Source organism: Pan troglodytes, chromosome X (assembly GCF_028858775.2).
Source record: "Pan troglodytes isolate AG18354 chromosome X, NHGRI_mPanTro3-v2.0_pri, whole genome shotgun sequence".
In the NCBI taxonomy this organism is placed as follows: Eukaryota; Metazoa; Chordata; class Mammalia; order Primates; family Hominidae; genus Pan; species Pan troglodytes.
Window position 1 is genome coordinate 70,002,086 of NC_072421.2, and position 25,246 is coordinate 70,027,331.

General features: G+C 43.6%; 1 protein-coding gene across 1 annotated transcript in view; it reads right to left on the minus strand.

The window, feature by feature from the left end:
* Positions 1-3,371: 3,371 nt before the first annotated feature.
* Positions 3,372-25,246, minus strand: part of ERCC6L (ERCC excision repair 6 like, spindle assembly checkpoint helicase) — a 34,463-nt gene continuing 12,588 nt past the window's right edge. Inside the window, exon 2 of the mRNA XM_003317515.6 lies at positions 3,372-7,405. Coding sequence (XP_003317563.3) covers positions 3,721-7,405 — 3,685 coding nt within the window. The 3' untranslated portion in view covers positions 3,372-3,720. The remainder of the gene's footprint in view (positions 7,406-25,246) is intronic.

The following is a 25,246-nucleotide window of genomic DNA, read 5'->3' on the forward strand; positions in this document are numbered from 1 at the left end:
CCAAAGTTTTTAAACTGTGGCTGGGCACAGTGGCTCACGCCTGTAATCCATCCCAGTTCTTTCGGGGGCCGAGACAGGTGGATTGCCTGAGCTCAGGAGTTCGAGACCAGCCTGAGGAACATGGTGAAACCCTGTCTCTACCAAAAATACAAAAAATTAGCCAGGCGTGATGGTGGCGCACACCTGTAGTCCCAGCTACTCCTGGCAGGGGCAGGTAGGGCTGAGGTGGGAGGATTGCTTGAGCCCAGGAGGCGGAGGTTGCAGTGAATCAAGATTGTGCCACTGCACTCCCACCTGGGTGACAGAGTAAGACCTCGTCTCAGAAAAAAAAGTTTGTAATATGTGTGTGTGCCTCTTTATTAAATACCTGGTAGTAGGTCTAAAAAGCACTGTGACTTTGCAGTAATGAATATCAATGGCATTTTGAGATGTCTGCAATAACCCCAAAGTCTATGTGATTTCTACTGGTGACATAACATGTACTGCTAATACTTCTGCAGTTTATGCGTACATTTGTTAACAGTGGAGGATGTCCAGGTTCTTGGCATCTTGAACAAAGAACGAAACGCACAAACAAAGCAAGGAAGGGACAAAGGGATTTATTGAAAACGAAACTACACTCCACAGCATAGGAGCTCAAAACACCCTGTTAGAGAATCTTTGGGAGTTTAAATATCCCCTAGAGGATTCCATTGGTTACTTGGGGTATACCCTATGTAAATAGAAAGGATGAAGTGAAGTTACAAGTCATTTACTTGGCCTACGCCCTGTGGAGAGGATATTTCCTGTCATAGCTTTAGTGTGAATCAGCCTTATGTTCCCTGCCTCCAGACCCTGTTTTCCTGCTTCACATTCATGATGAAAGGAAATGCTATATTTCAGCTACCAGACAGAGAAAAGATAAAACTTTTTTTCCTATCCAAATTCAGACACCTGACTTCTTCTACCCATGAACCCCAGGTTAAAAATCCCTGCCATGGATACTGTTTGAATATGAGCATGTATTTTTTTCCCCAAACAACAGAATTTGTCGTAGTACACACACACTTGAACAGAAAGAGCATTGCTATTTTCAGTGAGAAATATTCCTAGGACTTAGACGCTTCACTGTTCAGATCAAATGGATATAGGCCGCTAAAGCTTCCTTGAAGGCAAATACATTGTGTGGATTTTTTGTTTTCTACATCAGGGAAGAAAGAAGTTTATTAGCTGAATTTTCACAAACATTTTTGTGTGTGGTAGAAGGGACAGAAAAACAAAGATGTAGGGCACAGCTACTCCCTTCACATCATGGTGGGAAGCACAGGGAAATGGTAAGCTGAACTCAGATGCAGACTGTGAATTGCTTCACAGTTACACCAGTATTTCAAAAATAATGATATATATTCAATCGTATTACCCTAAAATAGTAATAATTGCTTTTAGTAAGAGCAAAATTTTGTTCCATCAATAACCTGAAATTCAGCTTCTTTTGAACTTCTGTAATCTCTTGTAATATACATGAGATTATTAATGTGTATATACATATAATTTACAAGTAACTTTTATATGTATGGGATATAATAAAAATAAGTATTTGGTCTTTGTCCCTGGTTCCTGGCATATAGTTCCTGAAAGCCTTGAAATCTCAACTGGTGTCTTTTGTATGCTAATGACATAGCTTGTGGCTGGAGGCCCCTAGTAGCTTCAGGATGGGGGCTGGTCACCAGAAACAGCAAGGCATGATTAGAGGGAACGTTCAGCCCTAACTGCAACCTCTGCAGAGGGGAGAGGGGCTGAAGATGAGTTAATCACCCATGGCCAATTATTTTATCAATCATGCCTCCCTAAGGAAACCTCAAAAACCTTAACAATGGAGTTTGGAGAGCCCTGGATTAACATCAAAATGTTGGGAGGGTGGTGTGCCTGGAGGGCATGGACGCTTAATGCACCACCCCCATACCTTGCCCTACACATCTCTTCCATTTGGATGTTCCTGAGTTGTAGTCTTTATAATAAGCTGGTAATAGTAAGTAAACGTTTCCTGAGTTTTATAAGCTATTCTAGCAAACTATTAAACCAGGGGGTGGGATGGGACGGTCATGGGAACCCCTAATTTGTAGCCAAGTCAGACAGAAGTGTGGTTAACATGGGGACCGAACACTTGCCACTGACGTCTGAAGTGAGGGCAGTCTGGTGGGACTGAGCCCTTAAACTTGTGGAGTCTGATGCTAACCCTGGGTAGTGTCGAAACAGAATCGTAGGACACCAGTTCAATTTTGAATTGGAGAACTGGAGAACTGCTTGATGTGGAAAACCCCCACATTTGGTGTCAGAAGTGTTTTGAGTAAAAACAGCTCAGTGTATTATAGTGTATTCATTTACACAAGGTTAAAAATCGGTTTCACCCCAACCATGTCACCACAGGGAAGTCACGGCCTCACTGATCACTGAGCCTGTTTCCTCACATGAAAAATGGAAATGCTGTTCTCCCTTCACCTCAAAAGATTATGGTAAGGCTGAAATGAGAAACCTGTGTGGAGTGCCCAACACATAGTACGTCATCAAGGATAGTCCACTTCTCTGGTGACAGAGTGCAGCGTGCTATACTGCAGTTTATCTTTCTGCAAGGGAACCAAACTCCTTTTCAGTCTACAATCCAAAGATAGACTGTGATAATATGTGTCAGAATAGACGAGATACCTGGTTTGGTGAAAGGGAGAACACAGTTAATGGTGCATTAAGAATGGCTAAATGGTCAGCAGTGACTCCAGGGCAAGCTACCAGTGATAAAGAATCCTAGCACCAGGTACCTAGCTCAGCTTTCTGCTGTTCCAGTTTAGTACTCTATCCAAAATGCTGGGGACCAGAAGTGTTCTTGATTGTGGAGAATTTCCATACACATGAGATATTTTGGAGATGGGATCCAAGTCTAAACATGAAATCCATTTATGTTTCATACACACATTATATACATAGTCTGAAGGTAATTTTATAATTACTTTTAACGATTTTGTGCATGAAACAAAGTTTGTGGATGTTGAACCATTTTATTACCCTTTGTAGGCAGGCTTGCATGGGAGAATCTGGGCCTGTGTGGAAAGGATATATAGTAGCTGAAGGGGTCTAACAGAATCTCTTTTCTCTTGGGGATGCTGAGTAAACAGTGTGTTATACACCTTCATTTTGACTGTGACATGTCACATGACATCATCAGGTATGGAACTTTCCTCACTTGTGGCATCATGTCAGCACTCAGAAATTTTCCCCATTTTGGATTGGATTAGGGATGCTCAACCTGTATTAAGCTGAAAGCATGAAACAGCATGTTCACAAGCATATCTTAAGATCTGCCAGTATCATCTCAGTGAAACAAAGTGGATGGAAAACACTTGAGAAAAGTAACTTTAATTTTCTTATCTGAACTGTTATATACAAAGATGATCACTTTCAGAGTAAAATTAAGAATGACCAGAATAATTTTACAAAACTTTCCAAGAAACAACACAGTTAAATTTATAGAATATGCCTAAAATATAAGAATATTCAAGTGAAGAACTATTAAGCTAGTGCTCAGAATACCAGACTATGGAGTGGGGGGCGTTGCAGGGCAGAAGTTGCTTTTTGAGATCTTTCTTGCCTTAAGCCTGAATGCTTCATGTTCCCAAAGAATCCAATTATGGAAACAAAAATTCCCTCATATTCAGTTTCACTTTAAAATACAATAAACAGGTTACATTCTCAATTGTTATTAAGTTGCTTATACAAACTTAAAGTCAAGAGCGTAACTTCAGGATCTGCACTTTTTATGTCAAGCGCTTTAACTAAGCAGTTTAGGGCCTCCTGGATTTTTCCACACTCTTTTAGTTCTTTTCCACGCTTTACAAGAGTCTCATAGTCACTTGTAGCCTCTGCCGCCTTATCCTGGGGAGAACCAACCAACTGTTCACCAGACAAAGGCTCAGGGGCACCAAGAGAGGTCTCTTGAGCTAGAGCACTAGGCTTAGACGTCATTAACCAGCTGGACTTGTTTTCTGAAGACAGTGTTTCTCCGGAAGGATCCTCTTCTGTATACTTGGAGGCTTCGCCACTGCTTTCCTCCACCCCTTCTTCTGGATAATCTTCAGGACCCTTTGCTTCACTGCTGTCGTCAAGTCTTTCCTCCATGTCCTCCACGTGGTCTAAAACCATATTAATAAGAGACCTCCTAGAAGCCAGAGATCTTCTAGAGTTCATAGACTTATTTACACTACTGGGTATTTGAGATGAAAAGAACCTTCCTGGTGGACTGATGTCATTTTTGGGAGTTGAAGCATCAAATTGTTTCACAGATGAGAATTGAAAGAGAGATGTGTTGAATGGATTTATGCTTGAGGTATCTTTAAAAGAATCATCTTCATCTTCGCCATCTGAAACAATCCTTCTAGCTTTACTTCTGATTTTTGCTTTAACTACTACTTCTTCTGGTTCATCGTCTTTCTCAGAAAACTCCCAACTGAGACATGTTTTGCTATGCACAAACCCTGCTCTGGAATTAGGTGCAGAGCCACACAAGCTATTTTCTTTCTCAACATGCTCTAAAGACTGACTGGAAAAATTTTGTCTGTTGTCTGCTGAGTCTTCCAAGAAAAGATTGAAATCACATGCATACTGTGGTGAAGATGCTGAAGGTTCCTCTTCCAACTTGGCCTCACTTGCTTGAGCATCCTGCAGTGCACTATGGGATGCTGAAAGGTCATCAGCTATTTCAATAATGGATACATTTGATTCTGCATTTTGACTTTCATTTGTTATGGAAATAATGGGCCAAGGCTTGCAATGACGTAAAATCTCATCATCCTTTAGTTGATCTAAATTTGGCCCAATATCAGCTTTGGTTGATTTGCTAAGTACATAATTAAAACTTTCCAGAGGATCCTCTTGCAGTGCCTCTTGCTTAGGCCCCTCTTGTAATGTCTCTTTTTGTACAGCTTCATTTTTAGTTGCAAAGCTTTTTTCCATTCCCAATGAAGAGTTAGTACAAAGTTCTTCTACACTTCCAAACCCCTTTGGTAAAGTAGCTATAGAGTCAGCACTACCTGTACCTTTACCATCTTGCAAGGTGGTAACATTCACCTTTATACTGGAGAGATCTTGTTTCTCACCCTCTTCGGGCAGATCATCAATGACTACACTTGCCATTTTGGAACTGATATCTTCTTCCTGAGTATGATGAGTACTTAGAAGAGGTGAAGGCTGAGGCTGTGGTTTATTCAATTTAGGGCATTTCTTCTTTGTTGAAGAAGGAAATACAGGTTCTCTTAGCCAGGCCCCCTCATTTCTAGTTCTTTGTTGTTCCATCAGGAACTCTTTATTTTGAGACTCGAATTCAACGAGGAATTGAGCTTTCTGAACCCTTTGTTGAATATAGTGAGATTCTTCTACCACATCAAGCTCTTCTTTAACAGACAGATCACATGTGTACATCAAATCATGGTCTGAGATTCCAGCTATCCCCAAAGACTGCAGGTAGGCAATATGTTCATCTAGTTTTATATCAGATTTCCTCTGAGCAGCATGCAAAGACTGAAGCTGCAGCTGGGTTACAGAGTTCTGAAGATCCTCGATTGTAAAGAGCTCTCTTAATTCTTGTTTACTAAAATATCGGAAAGGGTTCTTTTTTTCACCAGTAGTTTGTCTTATTAATGAGTCCTTGAAAACCTGTCTTCTGTATATTTTTTCCTCTACAGTCCCACAAGTGATTAGCCTATAAACCACAACATTCTCTTTTTGTCCAATTCGGTAAACTCTATCCACAGCTTGAGCATCAGTTGCAGGATTCCAGCTAGGGTCAAAAATGACCACTCTAGTTGCTGCAGTTAATGTTAAACCGACACCACCTACTTGAGTGGTAAGCAGAAAAACAGAGTAATCTTTATTTTGCTGGAATAAGTTAATTCTTTTTTCTCGTTCCAAAAGATGAGTAACTGTCCCATCGATTCGCAATGTCTTAAAGTGCCTATTCTTTAAGAGGCGTTCAATGATGTTTAGAATTTGCCTCGATTGAGAAAACACCAGAGTTTGATGTCCCTCATCTCGCAGCCTCTTAAGTAGGTCCATTAGGAATATCATTTTTCCAGATTCTTCCATCAATGTGTCATCAGTTACTTGATCAATATGGTCCACATCTGGGGAATCTTCCCCCTCATTTCCATCTTGAGCAGAGAATGTCCCAAGATTTAGCAAACAACAAGCCCGTGCAGACAGCAGCCTAGGATGATCACACAGCTTCTTTAAGACACCTAGCTCAGCCAAAGGTGAGCGCGTCTCCATTAGCAACTCCTTGATATGATCTAAAGACACAAATTTCCTGTATATTTCTTCTTGTAAAGGCACAAGTCGTATCCAAATAATTAAATCATTTTTCCTGGAAAGGGAAGGCATTTCACAAATGGCATCAACATCTGGATTCTTTTCATTAAGTCTGTCCTCTGGGTTGCTTGACTTTTTCTTCTGTACGTCTTCTTTAGTCCTCCTGAGAAAATAGGGTTTTATGATTGCCATTAAGTTTTCAGATATTTTAAATCCCAAGGCTTTTTCTCCTGGGGTAGCATCCTTCTCTCTTGCTCTAGTAATAGGATTTTCATACTCCATCTTAAAAGTTTTTAATGTTCCCAGCAGGGACCCTTGACAAGCAAAATCAAATAGGGACCATAGTTCTTGTAAATTATTCTGGATTGGGGTTCCTGTGAGGAGGAGGCGATTACTTGCAGGAATAGCACGAGCACATATTGCTGACTTAGTAGATGAGGTTTTTATTTTATGTGCTTCATCGAGGATGACATAGTCCCACACAAACTCTTGGCCCCTAAAGCTTGAAAGTTGCTGCCAGTTATTGATTAACATTTGGTATGTAGTGATAATGACACCATTCCTTTGCTGAATCCGATTGAGGTTTCTGGTCCGTTCATCCTTGCTAGGACCATGAAAGGTTTTGACTCTCATTCCTGGAGTCCACTTGATGAATTCTTTTACCCATGTGTTAATAAGATTGGTTGGCATGATCAGCAGCACATGATTCACAAGTGACGCATCAAACATACCAGAAAGGAAAGCAATGATTTGAACAGTCTTCCCTAATCCCATATCATCAGCCAATATACCACCTTTTCTTCCATCCCTATACAGGCTATAGAGGAAAGCTATGCCTTCCTTCTGGTGCTCAAAGAGTTGGTTGTGCAGTTCTCGATAAAGTAGCAAGCCAGAGTTGCACACATCTGTAAATTCATCATCTCCCTGTTCTGCCAACTCCTCCAAGGCTTCCTGTATTTTTTGGATTCTGCTCAGCACTTTTTCATTGGGAAAAATGTCCTTTGCCAAATTGAAAAGTTTAAATGCTTCTTCCAGGTCTCCATTCTTAGTTGCTTCTTTGGCCTCTTTCACATATCTATAGAAAAAAAAAGAAGAAGAGGAGAAAGGAAACATTGAACATTCAGTCTAAGAATGCTTTAGAGTTCATTTTAGAATCCAAACTGCAGCTGGACTTTTAATATCCTCAATTCAGGATGGGAAAGATTAGCACACAAGATGCCAATGAAAGCTGGCGTCACTTGAGACACAAACAAATATCCACCAGATGCTGCCAGCAACACCTTCAGGCACTAGTTGTGGAAAATGAATGTGCAAAGGTTATTGGTTCCACAGTATTTTTTTTTAAATTGGCACCCATAAGAAGTATGAAGTGATATTTTTTGTAAAACAAACCTCTATGTGTAGGGGCATGGAAACATGGGAACCTCTCTGGCCTTATTTTACTGGACCTCCATTTAACAGTATTGATCACTCCCCTCCCCTCTTAAAATTCCCTCCTTTCACGAGATTCCTATAGATTCCTTCTGGTTTTCCTCCTCTTCACTGACCATTTCTTCTGTGTTCTTCCTCCCAGAGGACTCAGTCCTAGGACCTCTTCTCACTCTTTTTAATCTCTCCTCAAGTTTTCCCAGAGCTTCCGCTCCCACCTATGTGCTCATGACTCTCAAATCACTCTCTCCAACCTAGAGCTGTCCCTCAAGCTCTACTCTAGACCCATATTCCAGCTGCCTTCTGGACATCTCCACTTGAAATCAAATTCAATTCATCCCAAACTAGACTCATTATTTCCCCTCTAAAAACGTGCTTCTCCATTTGTATGGTACTAAATAACACTACCATCTATTTAGCCACCCAAACTTCAAATCTGAAGAGAATCCTTGACCCCAACCTAAATAGGAGTCATCCTTGTCCTTTGTTTTTATGCCCCACCCCCAGGCCAGGCAGTCCCAAGTCCTACTAACTTTATTTCCCAAGTTATAACCACCTTCTTTCCATCTCTACTACCATTACTGTGGCCCAAGTCACCATCATCTCTGGCCTGGATAACTGCAGCTTCCTACATAAACTGCTCTCCCTACATAAACTCTTGCCCCTCCAATACACACTCTATATAGCAGCCAGCAATACTGTCTTAAAGCATAAAAGAAATCATGTCACTCCTCTGCTTAAAATTCTTCAGTGGTTTATGGTCAATTACTTTCAGTAAGGGCGCCAAAATAATTCACTGGGGAAGAAGTCTTTTCAACTGGATATCCATGTGCAAAAGAATGAAATTGGACCCCTACTCATACCATACACAAAAATTAACTCAAAATGGATCATAGATCTAAATCTAAGGGCTAAACCTACAAAACTTAGGAAAAAATATAGGTGTAAAAATCTTCATGACTTGGATTTGGCAATATCTTAAATATGATGCCGAACACACAAGCGACCAGAGGTGGGGAAAAGATATACAGGGCCGGGTGCGGTGGCTCATGACTGTGATCCCAGCACTTTTGGGAGGCCAAGGCAGGAGGATCGCTTGAGGTCAGGAGTTTAAGACTAGCCTGAATAACATAGCGAGACTCTGTCTCTTAAAAAATAAATAAATAAATAAATGGAAAAAAGATATACAGATGGGCACATGAAAAGACTCTCAACATCATTAGTTGTCAGGGAAATGCAAACCAAAACCACAAGGAGATACCACTTCCCATTAGGATGGCTATAACCAACAAGTGGGAAAATACCAAGTGTTGGCAAGGTGTGAAAAACTCCCACTATTGATGGGAATTATTAAGGGTTCAGAGCTCCTTTGGAAAGCGGTCTTGATCTATGTTCTAGAGCTTGAAGGAAAAAATAACATTCTTAAATTATTAGATTATTTCCAAGTTCCTGAACTGGTAACCTACCCAGTATCCTGAAACCCCTATGAAACCTGGGGTTCTGTGTAACTCTAGCGAGGTGTCTTTCCCAGAGACTAAAGTGCTGTCCCTGATCCTTAGCTCTGGGCCAGAGTCCCCACTAATCACACACGCCAGCCTTTTAAATGGCAACTGTGTGCCTAGACTTCTTAGCACCAGCCTAAAATACTTATTGCTGTGCTCTACCCACCCTCTGGAACCCCCATTTGTCAACCTCTGCCTGAACCACAACGAGAGTTTACAGTATTCCTTGGATATCACTGCTTTCTGGCTGGGTTAAACCGCTGCTGTGAGCCAAGCTGCCTTCCCCAGTCCCTGGTCCACCCTAGTTAGCAGGTCTGTCTAACAACTGCATCTCAGCTCTTCCTTTCCCCTCAGTCTATTCCACCAATTAAGTTGGACCTAGGATGGTATTCTTTCCCTACAATGGAATCAGGAGGAAAAATAAATGCTTTTAATAGCACTGCCCTGGATATCTGATTATTTGCAAGACTAGAATGCTTTTTACAATGCAGTTTGATTTAGCCACTTAACTTCTAATCACTTCCATTTTTCAGGGCTTGGAGGGAAAACATGTCCTTTTTATTGCTAATGTAATGATTTATCCATCTATAGCACACAGGATCCCTAATGATCTGGATAACTTAGCTAACACTTCATGGGCTCAAGTATTTTTCCAGAATTGCTCCCCTATTTTCCTTGAACATAGGCAGGGAGAAGCTAGGCCTGCTTGGGAGCCAAGAGGACAGGGAGGAGTAACGAGTTCAGGACAAAGAACCATAACCCTCAAGCAAGAGAACAAGGAGAAGAATAGTGCTAGAGTATGGGGTGAAATGTCAGTTTTTAATTCCATAGGAATGGACAATAAAAACAAAAATTTTATGTTTAAATGGTTTTACCTGAAATTATATGACTAGAGCATGTTTCTCTTTAAGGATTATTTTAAAGGACATCTAATCACCTCCCACAAGGTGTCTCCCCAAACACGTGAGGATTACAATCTGGATTACAATTCAAGATGAGATTGAGGATTACAATCTGGATTACAATTCAAGATGAGATTATGGGTGGGGTCACAGCCAAACCATATCAGTGGCACACACCTGTAGTCAGTCCCAGCTATTCAGGAGGCTGAGGCAAGAAGTTCGCTTCAGCATGGGAGGTCTAGGCTGCAGTGAGCCATGATCGCACCACTGCACTCCAGCCTGGGTGACAGAGCAAGACCCGTTTCAAAAATTAAAAAAAAAGAAATATTATATACAAACAACTCCTGGAGGAAGGTGATACAACAATTAAACTTGGGCTACAAAGTCCTGTTACCTGGAAAGCTACCCTTTCGCTGGCAAAACTGCCCAGTTGCTAACCCCCTGGGTCATAACCCCACCTAAAGGTCTCCTCTATAAGAAGCCCTGCCCAAGTGGCCATATAAAATCATCTCTGTGGCTGGGCATGGTGGCTCATGCCTGTAATCCCAGCACTTTGGGAGGCTGAGGCGGTTGAATCACCTGAAGTCAGGAGTTCAGGACCAGCCTGGCCAACATGGTGAAACCCCGTCTCTACTAAAAATACAAAAAAATTAGCTGGGCATGGTGGTGGGTGCCTGTAATCCCAGCTACTCGGGAGGCTGAGGCATGAGAATCACGTGAAAGGCGGGGGTTGCAGTGAGCCAAGATCGCACCACTGCACTCCAACTGTGCACCACAGCGAGACCCCATCTCAAAAAAAAAATAATAATAATAATAAAATCATCTCTGCCCCAAAGCTATTTCCTCAGATGCAAACATTTTCCTTGACCATAGCCAATTAACCTCTCAACATCTAATCCACCTCCCTTTGGAACTGGCTGATACCTTGAGAAACCTTTCTTCTCCACAGAGGGTCTGCCAGTTCAGATGCTGAAAAGTTTTTCTATCTGGAGAAACCCATAAGCCATACTATTAGTCCTATGCCCCAAAGAGCTAAGCTAAGTTAAACACACAGTGTTTACAAATGAGCAGCTGAAAAGGCACACAAGCTTAAGTTGCAGAAGACACACACTTGATTTTCCTTGCTATGGAGGGCCCTTTAGAACATTCCCTACAAAGTTATTTTAGAATGTGAAGAGACAGCTGGGAGCGGTGGCTTGAGCCACTAATCCCAGTACTTTGGGAGGCCAAGGCGGGCAGATTGCTTGAGCCCAGGAGTTTGAGACTAGCCTGGGCAACATAGTGAAGCCCTGGTCTCTACAAAAAATAGAAAAAAAATTAGCCGGGTTTGGTGGCATGCGCCTAGACCCAGCTACTGGGAGGCTAAGGTGGGAGGGATGGCTTGAGCCTGGGAGGCAGGGGTTGCATTGAGCTATGATCGTGTCGCCACTGCACTCCAGCCTGGGCTACAGAGCCAGACCCTGTCTCAAAAAAAAAAAGAATGTGAAGAGACAGAGAACTGAATGCAAAGACCCTAACTCAATAAAACTTTGTTTTCTTCACATGCAAAACAATCAGAAATGCTCTTTGTTTTGTAATCTGGCCACCAGCCACTAGGCCCATATAGGGGTGGAGGAGCCTAGACCTGCTAATCTCGGCGCATGTGAGTGGGGTTATTGCTGTCCTCTCAACAAGAACCCAGTTTTGAGAGACAGGACTTGCTGGATTTCCTAGGCTGACTAAGAATTCCTAAGCCTAGCTGGGGAAGGTGACTACACCTACCTTTAAACACAGGGCTTATAACTCAGCTCACACCCAACCAATCAGGTAGTAAAGAGGGCTCACTGAAATACAAATTAGGCTAAAAGCAGGAGGTAAAGAAATAGTCAAATCATATATCGCCCGAGAGCACAGGGGGAGGGAAAATGATCGGGATATAAATCCAGGCATTCGAGCCGGGAGGGGCAACCTCGTCTGGGTCCCCTCCCATTGTATGGGAGCTCTGTTTTCACTCTATTAAATCTTGGAACTGCACACTCTTCTGGTCTGTGTTTGTTACGGCTCGAGCTGAGCTTTCGCTCACCGTCCACCACTGCTGTTTGCCACCGTTGCAGACCCATCGCTGACTTCCACCCCTCCAGATATGGCAGGGTGTCCGCTGCGTTTCTGATATAGCAAGGCGCCCATTGCCGCTCCCAATCGGGCTAAAGGCTCGCCATTGTTCCTGCATGGCTAAGTGCCCGGGTTCGTCCTAATCCAGCTGAACACTAGTTGCTGGGTTCCACGGTTCTCTTCCATGACCCATGGCTTCTAATAGAGCTATAACACTCACCATGTGGCCCAAGGTTCCATTCCTTGGAATCCGTGAGGCCAAGAACCCCAGGTCAGAGAACAAAAGGCTTGCTGCCATCTTGGGAGCGGCCCACCACTATCTTGGGAGCTCTGAGAACAAAGACCTGTCCGTTAACAGTTTCCCTATACTGATCCAGCTCCTGGAGTATCTGCTCCCTGACATGTCTCTATGTCCAGTCCCCTTGTCAAGATGCATGTAGATGCATTAGACACAACAGATGTCTTTTGATTCTCCATCAAAATCAATAAAACATAAAACATTTGGATAACATAAAAATTGCAGGTGACCTGAATGCCAGTATTGAAAACAGGTCCATTTAAAGCCCAAGTCATGGCAGAGTAGGCTAGGAGGATTCCTTCCTTTTGGCTTCACTTTCAGGGATGGTCATTTTAATTAAGGTGGGGATCATTTTAAAATCACATATAAACACAAACAATATTATTAAATAGTGATTTCTGAGATAAATTAGGGAAAAATGTGGTTCACATTTCAGTCAAACAATATTTAATAATTAGCTTTTCCCTGCTTAGCGCCATTTATAAGACAGGCATTTAAGAGTCAAAAAAACAAACAATGTTGCTTTACTCTTAATAGCCAAAAACTGGAAACAACCCCAGCACTTTGGGAGGCCGAGGCGGTTGGATCACCTGAAGTCAGGAGTTTGAGACCAGCCTGGCCAACATGGCGAAACCCATCTCTACTAAAAATACAAAAATTAGCCAGGCATGGTGGCAGGCACCTGTAATCCCATCTACTCTGGAGGCAAAGGCAGGAGAATCATGTGAACCCGGGAGGCGGAAGTTGCAGTGAGCCGAGATCATGCCACAGCACTCCAGCCTGGATGACAGAGTGAGACTCCATCTCAAAAAAAAAAAAAAAAAAAAAGTTTAGGCCAGGCACGGTGGCTCACACCTGTAATCCTAGCACTTTGGGAGGCCGAGGTGAGCAGATCACTTGAGGTCAGGAGTTCGAGATTAGCCCCGCCATCATGGTGGAACACCATCTCTACTAAAAATACAAAAATTAGCCAGGTGTGGTGATGGGTTCCTGTAATCCTAGCTACTCAGGAGGCTGAGGCAGGAAAATCGCTTGAACTTAGGAGATGGAGGTTGCAGTGAGCCAAGATCAAGCCACTGCACTCCAGCCTGGATGAAAAAGCAAGACTCTGACTCAAAACAAACAAACAAAAAAACCCACCAATCTGTGATATATTCATACAAAGGACTCAATAATAGAAAAGAACAAACTACTACATGTATGAATTTATACATGTATGAATCTCAAAAACATGCTGAGGAAAAGCCAGGCATAAAAGAGTAGAAACAGTGCGATTTCACTTATATCAAGTTCCAAAATAGGCAAAACTAACATATGGTGGAAAACATCAAGACAGTGGTTGCCTCTGGAGGTGGAAAATGCCTGGGAAAGGGCGTGAGGGCACTTTCTGGGGTGATAATAGTATTCTATATCCTGATAGGGGTTTGGGTTACACACGTGTATGCACTTGTCAAAATTCACCAAATGTACACTTAAGATTTGTGCATTTCTTTGTATGAAAATTTTACTTTAAAAGAAAAAAACTACACAAATATTGAAATCCACTTAATAGTTTATATGCTGAAGTGTTTAGGGGGAAGTATCCTGATGTCTGCAATTTACTTTGAAATGTATCCTAAAAAAAGAAGATGGATTGATGGAATAGATGCAAGAATAGGTATGTGATAAAGCAAGTATAGTAAAATGTTAATAACAGAATCTAGGTGGTAGGTGAAAGAGACTAAAAAGACTGCTTTGCCAATAGACTGCTGCCTCTCAATTTGAAGGCATACAAAAAGCAAGATTCATAACACGCTGCGATTTGGCTTCTTACCTAGCACTCTAATGTAACTGTTCTCACCAAGGACACCAACCTCCATATTGCCAAACTCCATGGACAGTTCTTAGTCTTTATCTTTCTGGACCTTTCTGCTGTGCTTAAAACCACTGATAACTACATCCCTCCTGAAGTTTTCCCTCCCCCTTGGGTTCAGTGGCATACAACCCTTCTCCTAGATTTCTTCTACCTCACTAACCATTCAAGATGCTCAGTCTGCATCTTGAATTCCTCTCCATCCACATATCCCCTATAAAATGTTGGCATTTCTGGGGATCTTTTTGTTGTCAATGTCCTTCTGATTCTATGTACATTTCCCAGAAGATTTTATCCACGGGAGTGCCCTGTACTAGGTTAAATAGAGTCCTCCAAAATTTCATGTCAACCTGGAGCCCGTGAATGTGACCAGGACATTGCAGATGTTATTGATTTAAGATGAGATCATACTGGATTAGGGTAGGCCCTAACCTCATATGACTAGTTTACTTATAAGAGGTAAACTGAGACACCGAGACATAGAGAGGAGAATGCCACATGAAGATGGAGGCAGAGAATGGAGTGACGCATCTACAAGCAAAAAAGCTCCTAGGATTGCCAGTACCACCATAAACTAGGAGAGAGGCTTGGAACAGATTATTTCTCAGTCTCCAAAAAGAAACCAACCCTGCTGACACCTTGATTTCAGACTTCTAGTTTCCATAACTGTGACAGAATGTCTAGGTTTTTTTAAAAAATGTGGTAAAATACATATAACATAAAATTGCCATTTTAACCATTTTAAGGGTACAATGGCATTGATTACATTCACAACGTGTAATCATCACCACTATCTTTCTCATGATACCAAACAGAAACTCTGTACCCATTAAGCTATAACTCCCCATTTCTCCCACCCCTCAGTGACATCTAATCTACTGTTTGTCTCTGTGTATGTGCCTATTCTAGATATTTCATATAGGTGGAATCATATAGTATTTGTCCTTTTGTGTTTGGCAGGTTAACCAGATAACCTTGGGCTAGAAGATTAAGGAGCTGGAGGTACTAAAGGTCTATACCCATTGTAAAAACCCCAAAGTATTTGTCCTTTTGTGTTTGGCAAGGTTAACCAGATAACCTTGGGCTAGAAGATTAAGGAGCTGGAGGTACTAAAGGTCTATACCCATTGTAAAAGAAATTAACTGTCCCTGGAGAATTTTTCATTTTTAGTTAGACTTTATTCCAAAGGGTCAGTCAGGATGTTAGCCACCAAATGCTCCCCAAAAATAATAAAACTTCTTTCTGCTGAGGAACATTGGCTGGTAGGATACCCTCTAGATGCCAAAGCACATCTGCTATGCCAGAAAAAAGGATAATTTTGGTTTTGGCATAATTACTGTTATGCTGTTTTTTTCCGGAGTGATTAGCCAGCAGGTTCAGCTGCTTTCTGAGGGCATGTTGTTAGCATGTAGGAGGATGCTTCCTTCCTGTTTATTCTGGCAGAAGGGTATTTGCCCAGTTCAACCAAAAGCAGCACTAAAATGTTCAGGTCTGATTACAAAGGAGGAGTTCAACAACCCTGCCTGCTTTTACTCACTTTGAAATCAGCTTTGCTCTTCCTGCCTGCTTGTATTCTCTTTATGACAGGGTATAAAGGACCTAAAAGAGCAAGAAGAACCTTGGGTCTCTTTTGAGCCATATAGTTTGGTCCAAATAGTTCTTGTCTGAGGAATCCAAAGCCAATAACCAGATAATAAATATTACGGAAAGCCTTACGCTTTTTTCAGTGATTGCTCTTGTAGGTGAAATAGAGCACGGAGCCGACAGTGTCAAGCCCCAAACCAAAACTTGTGTAGGCTCCTATCCTAAGAGGCCCAGGCCACCATTAAATTGAATATTCATGTTTTATACATTTTATTTATGCATATATTGTGAAATATACATATCTTATATTTCACAATAAAAGTTTTAAAGAATGTTACTTGCCCACCCTAGTGGCCAGGGGATAAGACCATTACCAGAAGGTGGACATGAAAGCTTACTGAGCAGAAAAAAAAATAAAAAAAACACAAAAAGAACAAAATACAACAGCAACCATTATTCCCTACACATAAGCAAGTGCCTGAAATATGGGCACTCCATGATGTTCCAGGAAAGAACAGTGTAGAACTCTTGCTTCTATTCCATTGATCTATATCTATACTTATGCAAGTACCACCCTGTCTTGACTACTGTAGCTTTGTTGTAAGTTTTGAATTTGGGAACTATGAGTCCTCTAACTTTGTTCCTTTAAAAATTTTCTTTAAATAATAGAGATGGGGGCCGGGTGCGGTGGCTCATGCCTGTAATCCCAGCACTTTGGAAGGCCAAGGCAGGCGGATCAGGAGGTCAGGAGATCGAGACCATCCTGACTAACACGGTGAAACCCTGTCTCTACTAAAAATACAAAAAATTAGCTGGGCATGGTGGTGGGCGCCTGTAGTCCCAGCTACTCAGGAGGCTGAGGCAGGAGAATGGCGGGAACCTGGGAGGCGGAGCTTGCAGTGAGTCAAGATCGCACCACTGCACTCCAGCCTGGGCGACAGAGCGAGACTCTGTCTCAAAAAAAAAAAAAAAAAAAAAAAAATTAATAATAGAGATGGGGTATCGCCATGTTGCCCAGGCTGGTCTCAAACTGGCCTTAAGTGATCCTCCTGTCTCAGTCACCTGAGTAGCTGGGATTACAGATGTGAGGCACCACGGTCGGCTAAACTACTCTTTTTCAAGATTGTTTTGGCTATTCTGGGTCCCCTGTATTTCTATATGGCTTTTATAATAGTTTGTCAATTTCTTTCTCTTTTTTTTTTTTTTGGAAACAAGAGTCTCGCTCTGTCACCCAGGCTGGAGTGCAGTGGCACGGTTTTGGTTCACTGCAACCTCTGCCTCCCAGGTTCAAGCGACTGTCCTGCCTCAACCTCCCGAGCAGCTGGGATTATAGGCGTGCACCACCCTCACCTGGCTAATTTCTGTATTTTTACTAGAGACGGGGTTTCACCATGTTGGCCGGGCTGGTAGCTCATCAATTTCTACAAAAAAGCCAGCTGAGATTTTCTTAGATGTGGCATTAGAATCTGTAGAACACTTTGGGAAGTATTGCCATTTTAAAGATATTACATCTTTCAATCCATAAACACAGGATATCTTTCTTTTATTTAGGCCTTCTTAAATTTCTTTCAACAATGTTTTATAGTTTTCAGTATCTAAGTGTTGCACCTCCTCGTATAAATTTACTCCTAAGCATTTATTTTTGTTGCTATTGTAAATGGAATTGTTTTGGCTGGGCACAGTGGCCCACGCCTGTGATCCCAGCACTTTAGGAGGCTGAGGTGGGCGGATCACCTGAGGTCAGGAGTTCGAGACCTGCCTGGCCAACGCAGTGAAACCCCGTCCCTACTAAAAATACAAAAATTAGCTGGGTGTGGTGGTGGGCACCTGTAATCCCAGCTACTTGGGAGACTGAGGCAGGAGAATCGCTTGAACCCAGGAGGTGGAGGTTGCAGAGAGCAGAGATCGCGCCATTGCACTCCAGCCTGGGAAACAGAATGAGACCCTGTCCCAAAAATAAATAAATAAGGCCAGGTGCGGTGGCTCATGCCTGTAATCCCAGTACTTTGTGAGGCCAAGGCGGGAGGATCACCTGAGGTCAGGAGTTTGAGACCAGCCTGGCCAACATGGTGAAACCCCATCTCTACTAAAAATACAAAAATTAGCCGGGCGTGGTGGCCTGCACCTGAAATCCCAGCTACTCAGGAGGCAGAGGCAGGAGAATCGCTTGAACCTGGGAGATGGAGGTTGCAGTAAGCCGAGATTGCGCCACTGCACTCCAGCCTGGACAACAGACTCTGCCTCAAAAAATATAAATAAATAGACTAGGCGTGATAGCTCATGCCTGTAATCCCAGCACTTTGGGAGGCCAAGGCGGGCAGATCACCTGAGGTCAGGAGTTCAAAACCAGCCTGACCAACATGAAGAAGCCCCGCCTCTACTAAAAATACAAAAAAATTAGCGGGCGTGGTGGTGCACGCCTGTCATCCCAGCTACTCAGGAGGCTGAGGCAGGAGAATCACTTGAACCCGGGAGGCAGAGATTGCAGTGAGTCAAGGTTGCGCCACTGCACTCCAGCCTGGCGACACAGTGAGACTCCGTCTCAAAAAAAAAAAAAAAAAAGAACCTCCACTATAATGTTGAATTATAATGTGAAGAGAAGTCGCAAGAGCAGACAAACATCCTTGCCTTGTTCCTGATATGAGCGGGAAAAGCCTTTAGTCTTTCACCATTAAGTACAATGTTAGCTATGGGATTTTTGTAGATACCCTTGATCAGGTTAAGGAAGTTACCTTTTATTCCTAGTTTGTTGAGTGTTTGTATCACGAAAAGGTGCTAGATTTTGTCAAATGTTTTTTTCTGCACCTATTGAGGTAAGAAATGTGTTTTTTGTCCTTTAGTTTTTAGGCATGTTAAATCTGATATGTCTATTATCAAGCAGAGATGTCAACCAAGCAATCACATATAGGAGTATGGAGTTCAAGAGGTCACGACTAAAGATAAAAAATGTAATAATCATCAAAGAAATGCAAATTAAAACCACATTGAAATATCACCTCATTCCTGTTAGACTTTCTATTATCAAAAAGATGAAAGATAAGTGTTGACAGAGCAGGAGCATTGGCATCTTGGACAGGCCCCTCATTCAGCGGGAGCATCGGCATCTTGGACAAGCCCCACATTCTAAAGTTCACCTTAATAAAAAACCACCTAAATCTAAAGGGCATCAGCCTAATGGCTAAGGTCAGCATGACCATAAACCACAATTAACATCTCCAACCAGAAACATTCCAAACTCCTCCCTGACCAGAGACATGCTAGCCCCAAGATAACCCCCCTCTGGCCAGGAGGATGCCAGCCTTGAGATAACACCCCTCTGGCCGGAAAGATGTCTGCCCCAAGATAACCTCCCCTCCTCCCAGAGAGATTCCAACCCCGCCATAAAACTTCTCCCTCACACAGAAACATTCTAAGCTTGTGATAAGCCCCCTCACCCTAAAACCAATATATACTGTTAGTCTGTAAGAGAAAGCACTCCTGACCAAAATTGGCCAGAAACTCCTCTCAGGTTTTATCTAAAGTAAACCTGCCTCTAACTGTCAAGCATTTGTGTTTCTTTTCTCTTTCTTTAACTCTTATATTTGGTGCCGAAATCTGGAACAGGTGCTGGGGGCAGAGGCTCTCTTGCAACCCAGGAAGCAGTGGGCAACGGCAGCTCATCATAAGTTAATTCCTGGATCCTGAGGGTCTCTGGTCACCTGCCCCGTCTTTTCTCTCACTTCATTTTTGGAGCGATTTGCATGAGGACAACTAACCTGAAGGGGACTGCAAGGCTCTGGCCGGGGCTACTCCCCAACAAGTCTTTAAACCTTCAGATCTTGGGAATCCACCTCCAACTTCCCACAGTGGGTATTTTGCCCTCTCCCCTCCTCCTCCCTTCTCTCTTTCTCTCTTCCTCATGTGGCTCTGGTTTAAGGGGCCCTTTGCCAATTCCAACTGGAACATCCAACATTGGACACTAAATCCAGCCAACTGCTAAGATCTGCCCTCCTCTGGCTTTCTCATGGTACCAGGAAAAGTCAGGTCTGCCATCCCGGTCCTCAGAGGACCAGCAGGACTAAAAAGCTAGAAGAAATCTTGGGGATGCCCAGTTTTCATCTCAGCTTGACCGTCCTCTTTAGAAAGAGGACGCCGGGTCTCTGTCTTTCATCTGGGGATGCCTAGAACAAAAACAGACACCCTCGGCTTCTTCTCACCAGTCCACATGGGTGCCAAACAATCCCACATTCCTACATCCTCCCCACTGGGCTGCCTCCTTCACAACCTCACCAAACTTGGCTTACCGGGAAGCATAAAGCCAAAGCATTTAGTCTTTTATTGCAACATGGTCTGGCTGCAATACACATTAGATAATGACAGCCGATGGTTGGAAAATGTCACCTTTTACTTGCAAATTCTTAGGGACCTCGACAACTTTATAACCAGGAATGGCAAATGGCAAGAGGTTCTCTACATTCAGGCTTTCTTCTACCTTAGATCCCAACCCTCCCTATGTCAAGCTTGCACCCCTCATGAAGTCCTTCTTCTCAATGAAAATGCTGTCTGGGTCTCTCCCTCCTCCAAAAACCTTTCCTCTGAGATCCCTTCCCGTGAAAACCCTTCCTCCAAAACCCCTTCCCTCGAAACCCCTTCCTCTGAAACTCCTTTTGACCCTGCAGATGAACCCCCTTCGTATTCCCATCCCCCTGGTTCTGCTCCTCATCCCTCCAAACCCTCCACCCCAGGGGGCCCTCCTGCCCTCAAGCCTCCAGCCCCAAACCCCACTCCTCCTCCTTCTCCACCTGTTACCCGTTCAAAAGCCACCAGTCAAACCACCCCAGCCATTCTCCCTCTCCGGGAAGTGGCTGGGGTTGAAGGCATTGCTCGTATTCACATCCCTTTCTCCAAGTCTGATTTGTCACAAATCAAACGGCAGCTAGGATCCTTCTCTGAAAATCCCTATCACTATCGCAGGGAATTCCTGCACGTAACCCAATCCTTTAATTTAACTTGGCATGATATTTATATAATTTTAACCTCCACCCTCACTCCTGATGAAAAGGAGAGCATCTGGTGTTCAGCTGAAGCCCACGCAGATGAACTCCATAACCAAGCCCCTATATAAAATCCAGTGGCCAATGATGCAGTCCCCCATAGAGACACAGACTGGACTTACCAACAGGGAAACAATGGCATCAGGCAACAGAACCACATGATTACCTGTCTCCTCACGGGCATGAACAAAAATGCCCATAAGGCAGTTAATTATGAAAAACTCAGAGAAATTACAAAGGAGCCCCAGGAGAATCCAGCCTTTTTTTTTTTTTTTTTTTTAGATGGAGTCTCACTCTGTTGCCCAGGTTGGAATGCAGTAGCGTGATCTCGGCTCACTGCAACCTCTGCCTCCCAGGTTCAAGCGATTCTCCTGCCTCAGCCTCCTGAGTAGCTGGGATTACAGGCGCGTGTCACCACGCCCGGCTAATTTTTGTATTTTTAGTAGAGACAGGGTTTCATCATGTTGGTCAGGCTGATCTCGAACTCCTGACCTCGTGATCCGCCCGCCTCGGCCTCCCAAAGTGCTGGGATTACAGGCATGAGCCACTGCGCCCGGCCTGAATCCTGCCCTTTTCTTATCACACCTCACTGAAGCCATGCTAAAATATACCAATCTGGATCCAGAATCTAGAGAAGGGCAAACTTTTCTCCACTTCCAATTTATTTCCCAATCTGCCCCAGATATCCAGAAAATATTACAAAAATTAGAGGAAGGTCAGCCGGGCGCAGTGGCTCACGCCTGTAATCCCAGCACTTTTGGAGGCCGAGGCAGGCGGATCACGAGGTCAAGAGATCGAGACCACCCTGGCCAACATGGTAAAACCCCGTCTCTACTAAAAATACAAAAAAAAAATTAGCCGGGCATGGTGGCAGGCGCCTGTAATCCCAGCTACTTGGGAGGCTGAAGCAGGAGAATCACTTGAACCTGGGAGGCGGAGGTTGCGGTGAGCTGAGATCATGCCATTGCACTCCAGCCTGGGCAAAAAGAGTGAAACTCTGTCTCAAAAAAAAAAAAAAAAAAAAAAAAAAATTAGAGGAAGGTCCCCAAACATCTCAGCGGGACCTCCTAAATGCAGCCTTTGGAGACAGTTTTGCTCTTGTTGCCCAGGCTGGAGTGCAATGGCGTGATCTTGGCTCACTGCAACTTCTGCCTCCCAGGTTCAAGCGATTCTCCTGCCTCAGCCTCCCGAGTAGCTGGGATTACAGGCATGCGCCACCCCACCCAGCTAATTTTGTATTTTTAGTAGAGACGGGGTTTCGCCATGTTGGTCAGGCTGGTCTCAAACTCCTGACCTCAGGTGATCCACCCGCCTTGGCCTCCCAAAGTGCTGGAAGGCCTTCCGTGTCTTTAACAACAGAGACAAGGAACAAAAAATTCAAAAAGACAAACATCTCTGGTTAAAATACCAGATGCTCACCTCTGCTGTCCAAAGGTCAGTTACACAAAAGCCTCCAGACAACCCCAAGGGAAACTCCGTCACCTCTCTGGAAGTGTCACCCTGAAGTGCCACATCAGGGTTCCAATGTGGCAACCCTGGACACTGGGCAAAGGCTTGTCCTAGCCCCTGGCCCCCTACCAAACCGTGCCCAACTTGTGGTCTTTGGGGACACTGGAAAATGGACTGTGCCCAATGGATACACCCTCCCTGTTCAAGTGTGGCCCTATGAGGCCCCCCGACCATCACAGGAGGAAATATCTTCACTGCTGGTACTGACAACGGAAGACTGAGGGTGCCTGGAATCCTTCACCCCCACATCCAGTGAGTCCATGGAACCCAGGGTAATTGGGATGGTATCCAGTAAGATTATTTCCTTTCTCCTGGATACCGGGGCGAGCCTATCAGTATTAACTGAATATCAAGGCCCACTAGAATGTTCATAATTTTCTGTTGTTGGCATGAAGGACATACAAGAACTTCCATACAAAACACTGCCTCTATACTGCTCATTTCAGGGAGTCACCCTCACTCACTCTTTCTTGGTCATTCCTCATTGTCCCACTCCTTTACTAGGAAGGGACATCCTACACAAACTAGGGGGAATCATTCATTCATCGGCCCTACATCAAAGCCACCCTTACTTCTTATTATGTCAAGAAAAAAACCCCTCCTCAGACACTCCACATCAAATAGACTTAAAACCCAAATTCCTGGCTCACGCCTGTAATCCCAGCACTTTGGGAGGCCGAGGCAGGCGGATCACCTGAGTTTGGGAGCTTGAGACCAGCCTGACCAACATGGAGAAACCCTGTCTCTACTAAAAATGCAAAATTAACTGGGCGTGGTGGTGCATGCCTATAATCCCAGCTACTCGGAGGCTGAGGCAAGAGAATCGCTTGAATCCGGGAGGTGGAGGTTACAGCAAGCCAAGATCACGCCATTGTACTCCAGCCTGGGCAACAAGAGCAAAACTCTGTCTCAAAACAAACAAACAAACAAACAAAAAACACCCAAATTCCTCAGCCAGGTAAATCCTATAGTATGGAACACTGACTCCCCCATAATAGCTACCCACCATTCTCTAATTCAAATCTCACTAAAGGATCCTAAGCGCTACACAGTGGTCCCACAATATCACCTCAACCCTAATGGATTACAGGGACTCAAGCCCATCATCTACTGACTTTTGGCTGCCAATATTTTAATCCCCACCCATTCTCCCCATAATACTCCTATTCTCCCAATCAAAAAACCAGATGGCTCCTATAGACTCGTTCAGGATTTGTGATAAATCAGCTCCACTGTTGTTCCTGTTTATCCTATTGTTCCCAAACCCCTACACCCTCCTATTGCAAATTCCTCCCAACACTAGCCATTTCTCAGTATTGGACCTCAAAGATGCTTTTTTTACTATTCCTCTACATCCCTCCTCTCAAAACCTTTTTGCTTTCACTTAGACCGACCCTGACATAGGCTACTCCCAACAACTTACCTGGATTGTCCTCCCCCAGGGGTTTAGGGACAGCCCTCACTATTTCGGTCAGGCACTTCAATTAGACCTCTCCCAGCTACATCTACAACCTAGCATCTTGCTTCAGTACATGGATGATTTACTTCTTTGCAGCCCCTCTCTAGAACATTGTATTCAACACACCACCAGGCTTTTACATTTTTTGTCTGAATGCAGGTACCAGGTGTCCAAAAAGAAGGCCCAATTAACCTCTCCAAAAGTCTTATACCTAGGATTAATCATAACTCCAAATACTTGAGAAATTCTGCCAGCATGAAAGCAAAGCATTCAACAAATCCCCTTTCCTAAAACAAAAAGGGACTTACTTTCTTTCCTCGGATTAGTGGGATATTTCTGATTATGGATAGCAAATTTTGCCATTATCACTAAACCCCTTTATGAACACACAAAAGGCAATCTTGACCAACCACTCACTCCCACTCCAGCCCTTTATCATGCTTTCTCTCACCAAAAACGTGCCTTATTACAGGCCCCTGCTCTAGGCCTTCCAAACCCCCTGAGATCCTTTCATCTATATTTACACAGTTCTCATAATCAGGCCCTTGGACTATTAGCCCAACCCATGGGAGACTCCCTCCAACTGGTAACATATTTTTCAAAACAACTAGACCCCATTTACAAAGGCTGGCCCCTTTGCTTAAAAATTTTGGTCACAGCCCCTCTAATTATCCCTGAGGCACAAAAACTCACATTCTACAAACCCCTTCAGGTATTTTCTTTTCACAGTCTGCAAAATATACTCAGCCATAAGGCGCTAAGCTCCATCTCATCCTCCTGCATGCAGGCCTTACATTCACCTCTCCTTCAACACTCTATCTCTCTTCATAGATGCTCCCCCCTTAATCCTGCCACTCTTTTGCCTTCAGGACCAATTTTAGACACTGACCAACACTCATGCTTGAATTTAATTGAAAGTTCTCTCACTATGTTCCACCCCCTTACTTCCACTCACATAAAGCAAGCCCCAGATTGGTTTATAGATGGCAGTGCATCAGAAAACCCTTCCCTCCAAGCAGGGTATGCTATCATTGAGGGATATCATGATGATACCCACCTAGAAGAGTCGTAGAGGCTGCCCCCTTGCCTTTGGGCATATCCTCCCAACAAGCAGACTTATTTGCCCTAATAAGAGCACTAACCCTAGCAAAAAGTACACAAGTTAACATATACACCGATTCTAAATATGCCTATAACACCATCCATTCCAATGCCCAAATTTGGAGCAAGCGGGGCTATGTCACGGCTAAGGGATTTC